The sequence below is a fragment of the Lotus japonicus genome, chromosome 1, assembly GCF_012489685.1.
Source record: "Lotus japonicus ecotype B-129 chromosome 1, LjGifu_v1.2".
Taxonomy (NCBI): domain Eukaryota; kingdom Viridiplantae; phylum Streptophyta; class Magnoliopsida; order Fabales; family Fabaceae; genus Lotus; species Lotus japonicus.
The window spans coordinates 56,590,604-56,595,224 of record NC_080041.1 but is presented as its reverse complement, the minus strand read 5'-3'; the positions used below and the strand labels follow the sequence as shown (position 1 = coordinate 56,595,224).

The window sequence follows — 4,621 nt, the reverse complement described above, 5'->3', positions numbered from 1 at the left end:
GTAACGTTGGGGACTGAGAGTATTATTTGAAAAGTGTAAAGACGACTCCATTTAGGCAATAGGAATTTGTGGGAGTAAAAGTTCTTTTAAGCGAGATTACAAAGAAGTAGTAGAAAAACGTAAGAAATCGAATCAAATTTTTTCTTTCTATTCACGCTGTTTTCCTCTTCCTATACGCTGCTGGTACCTTCTCTAATTTTCTCCTTCCCTTTAACGTTTTTAATATATTGTTGGCTTGTTGCCACTTCTCACTTTAATCTCCTTCTATTTCCGTTTCCGTTTCTTCCAATCACGTGATTTCTTGTCTCACATAAGAAAAAAAAAACTTATCTTTATTCTGCCACGCGTCCTCAAATGATAGCTCAAGTAGTAAGAGTTAGGGATATAAGGGTTGAGTGGGATGAATGGTGAAGGGTTCATGGTTTGAACATGAGGAGGACTAACTTACTAACATTAGTACATTACTAACAACTAACATTTGCCCATAAAAATGTATTCTGCCATGTGTCGGGTCGCAAGGTTCGGACCTTATAAGGTTAAAATCCAGTGTCACGCAAGCCACGGTCTTATAGTAGACCTCTAGCTTGATTGAGTCACGCGACTGTAACATATACAACGACTGTCTGATTTCCGCATCTGCTCCTTAATTCTTGTGGACCATCAACATTGAATCAACTCCCTTTATATTTTGAAAATTAATAAAACAAAATAAAACTAACAAAATAAATCAAAATAAAATATATAAAAGATACTAATTCAAAATAAAAATTAAATAAATGAAATAACTTATATCCAGATAAAATCTAAATAAAAACATAAAAAATACTAAAAACCAGACAATATTTTGGCAAATATATATTATTTTACAATATTGAAAAAAAAATCCTTAATCAAACCTAGAAAAGAACCTATAATCAGCAACATGCCTCATATCATGCCTCAATTTTTTTTTTAATCAGGTCAAACCCTAAGCTCCCCACCTACTTTTACCCTATCTCCACCCTATTTGCATGCAACCGTTTCAAGACAACATATATTCGTTTTTTCCTCAGACAATGTGGTGCGAAACTCTCTAAAGGTACTTTTGCAGTTCATTTTCCCTTATCTTATAGTTTGGGTTGTAATTTTCCATACAAAGTACTGTTAATTTCAATGTTAACTTGAAGAATGCATCAATTATTTTCTTAAATTGAATGATAGGAAGTAAAAGAAACCCTTTTTGTGGTGTTTACATGCGCGCTCCTCAGTCTTTATTTTTATATATATGTTTCCGTTTTGCATATCATGTTCTGATTTTCGCTTTTCATGATTGCTTCTCAGTGTCGCCATGAAAAGAAGAAGCGGTTTAATTGGCTCTGTTAGGGCTACCAGAAGAGTCAAATGGGTAGCAGTAGCAGAGAAAGTTGATGATGAGCCAGAAAGTCAACAACTTGGGCTTTCTTGGGCTGATCTACTTCCACTTGACATCATTGCTCACATTCTTATGAGACTTCCCATTAAGTATGTTTTCATCTGCAAATGTGTATGCAGAAGTTGGAAAGCTATGATCTCAGACCCATATTTTGCAAAATTACACTTTCAGCATGCCCCATTTGGTTTCATGATTCGGATATTTAGTGGGGACCGAATGTCAAGAATCCTGCACCTTGCTGAGTATGAGCCTGAAAAGTTTGAAAATGTTGATGATGATCAATTATGTGGCTGTGGGGACTTCTTCATGAAACCTGAATGCAACAATCACTTGAAGCTTGAGCATAAATTCATGCTTCCTCTTAGCAGTGCTAATAGAGATGAGACCAAGAAAAGAGGTAGACCAAGGCGTTGCAATCCAAAAGATGATACGTTACGTATGGTGAATTCTTGTAATGGATTTCTTTGCTTGTGTGATTTGACGGGAGTCTATTTTGTGGTTTGCAACCCAGTCACAGGTGAGTTCATAAGACTTCCGAAAGCTACTAGAATTGATTTAACTAATAAACCCTTAGAACAAAAATTATATTTTGGTTTTGGTTTCCAACCCAAAACTAATGAATATAAGGTGGTAAGAATACATAGACGCTGGGGTGGGCGGGATCGTGAAAATATTATGGAATTTGAAATGCACACGCTAGGAGCATCAACATGGAGGAATCTTGGAGTTGTTTATACGTATTTTGATCAGCTTAGGTTTCCTACTTGTGTGAGTGGGGCACTTCATTGGATCGGTTCTTATCAAACAAAATTAACAATATTGTGTTTTGACTTTGAAAGTGATGAGGGGATCAAATCCTTCCCTTCTCCTCCTCATTTATCTAAAAATAATATAGCGAATATCACCATGGGAGAATTAAGAGGCTCTCTTTACATATGTGATTCATCTTCTATGGATACTCCTATTAGAATTTGGATTATGGAGAAATATGGTGTTGAAGAATCATGGAGTCCGGTTTTCAGTGTTGATACTATGAGCAGACATCGTTGGCCTTATAGCGGTTTATATTGGTTTGTAAAACAATTTAACAACGGTGCTGCTATATTGCTTTTTCATTCCTCCAATTGCTTTATCTACTATGAACCCAAAAGTTATGGATTCAAAGTATTTAAGCTTCGTGGGGGTGAATCAGCATTCGAGGTTATTTCTCATATTCCCAGTCTCACCTCGCTGAAGGGTGCTGTGAAAGGAGACAATATTGAGGTTCTGAATGTCCACTCAAGGTAGGATATTGGTTCTATTACTTTGTTTTTTCACTAATTGAATCTAATATAATGCTACCTTAAAAATACTAATTACTATGATATTATGCATCATAAGACAGGTATTCATGGGAGCATGTGTGAGTTTCCTGTGTTGCTGCATTTGTTTTAATTTCCTTTTTTGGCATTCTGTTTGGGACTTGGGAGGTGGGGAAGATAAACCCATTACCTCAGCAATCAACTGTAATACAATTAAAATATGTGTGGAACTTTTACACATATGTCATGATTTTAGTTTTTCTTCATTATCAACAATATTTTCTTTATGAACCAAAAGAAAACGAAAAGAGAAAAGTTCCCTGTGGATACAAACTTGCATTGTTAATAACATCTTTTGAACTCTCAATATACCTTCCTTACCAATGGGGAGAATATGTACATACATAGTTGCTGTAATGTGATCTCTGAGGTATTGTTTTGTTGTAAATTAGTAAAAGCAGATGTTGGAGACTATTTTGAGATGTTGGGTAACTATTTTGATCCGCTATATACTACCTCCAGTTTATTAATTGATCACTAAAGCACTGACTAATATTGGTATCTTTCTATATAGGTGCGCAAAGTTTAATTTGGAAGAAGAAAATGAAGTTCTTTTCATGGCTAAAGTGAAAGAAGTGACAAATATGCACTGTATATCGTCTGATGATGAAGAATAGATTGAAGAGTACACCTCCGAACATGTAATTGTCATATAACAAGATTATGCTTTTTCTTTAGTTTTGGATTTTAGTGGTGGTAATTTTTGGAACATATATCATCATAGACTAAAAATGCTATTTCATTAATCTATGGTTTCGTGGGAATGATTATTGCTCAACCATCTCATTCTGTTGTATGCCCTTTGCATGCTTTACTACTATGTTTCTTTAGTGAATGAATCAATATGGAAAATTTGCAGCAAGTAGTGTTTACTAGTTCATCAGGTTTTGTTTGTTATATAAGTTCGGGTAGAAGTGTTTGATGCAGTGAAACATGTCAGTGAGAGGCGAGGATTAATTACAATGTCAATGGCAATGCATACTGTGTGAAGTGGGTTAAGAGATATAATGGATTATTCTCTAATTTGTGATATTTATAAGATAGATGGCCATAGTAATTAACAATTGATATCTGAAACAAGGAAAAAGGAAGAACTACAAATTGTGAATTACAGTTTTTTAAATATGTTTATTTCAAAAATGTTTTCGAAAACGGTTATCAATTCAGTTTTTAAAATTAAAATATCAGAACAACTAATAGATGTTTTCTGTTTCACTTTTTAGGTTTTAAATTACTACAATTTTTTAATGTTGGAAAATATATAATTCAAACAATTTTTTCTTGAAAAACAATTTCTAAATGCAGTTTTCAAAAACTGCAATTAAACAGACTCGTAATCTCATCTCTTACTAGTTCTTATAACCTTGATAATTGAAACAAAGCAAAGTTCACAATCAAGGCTTCGTTTGGAAGAATTTATTTGGGTTTATCTTCTCGGCTTATAGTATAAGCTCTTATGCAAGTGTTCAAGAGAGCTTATGTAAATAGTTTATGGTCTATCTATAAGTTGTTTTGAACTTATTTTCATAAGTTGTTCGGATTAGCTTATGAATAAAAACTTATGCTTATTTATAATATATTTTTAACTTATTTTAATAAGTTTCTCTATTATGAACAAGCGTTTAATTAAGTTCTTTACTCAAACACACCGTTAATTCAGAACAAAGAAAGCATTGTCCAAAGTCATATTCTAAATGAGACTTGTGAAGTTCCATATAAATAAGCACATTGGAGTGTGACATGATTTTTCTACAAGGATAAATGCATGTGACATTTAATGTACAAGAGTATCCTTTATGAAGATGAATGGAATGATTCACAGAATATGAAGAAATAACTGAGAAATTTG

General features: G+C 33.5%; 1 protein-coding gene across 1 annotated transcript; it reads left to right on the top strand.

Moving 5' to 3' along the window:
* The first annotated feature begins 1,232 nt into the window (after positions 1–1,232).
* Positions 1,233–3,474, top strand: LOC130731926 (F-box protein At3g07870-like). The gene is made up of 2 exons (XM_057584087.1): positions 1,233–2,694; positions 3,287–3,474. The coding sequence occupies exons 1-2, from the start codon at positions 1,328–1,330 to the stop codon at positions 3,387–3,389; spliced, it is 1,470 nt and encodes a 489-aa protein (XP_057440070.1). The 5' UTR covers positions 1,233–1,327; the 3' UTR covers positions 3,390–3,474.
* The last annotated feature ends 1,147 nt before the right edge of the window (positions 3,475–4,621 follow it).

Coding starts and splice junctions, on each gene's coding strand:
- LOC130731926 (XM_057584087.1), top strand. CDS start 1,328: ATGAAAAGAAGAAGCGGTTTAATTGGCTCTGTTAGGGCTACCAGAAGA. Junction 2,695..3,286: donor GTTCTGAATGTCCACTCAAG/GTAGGATATTGG, acceptor CTTTCTATATAG/GTGCGCAAAGTTTAATTTGG.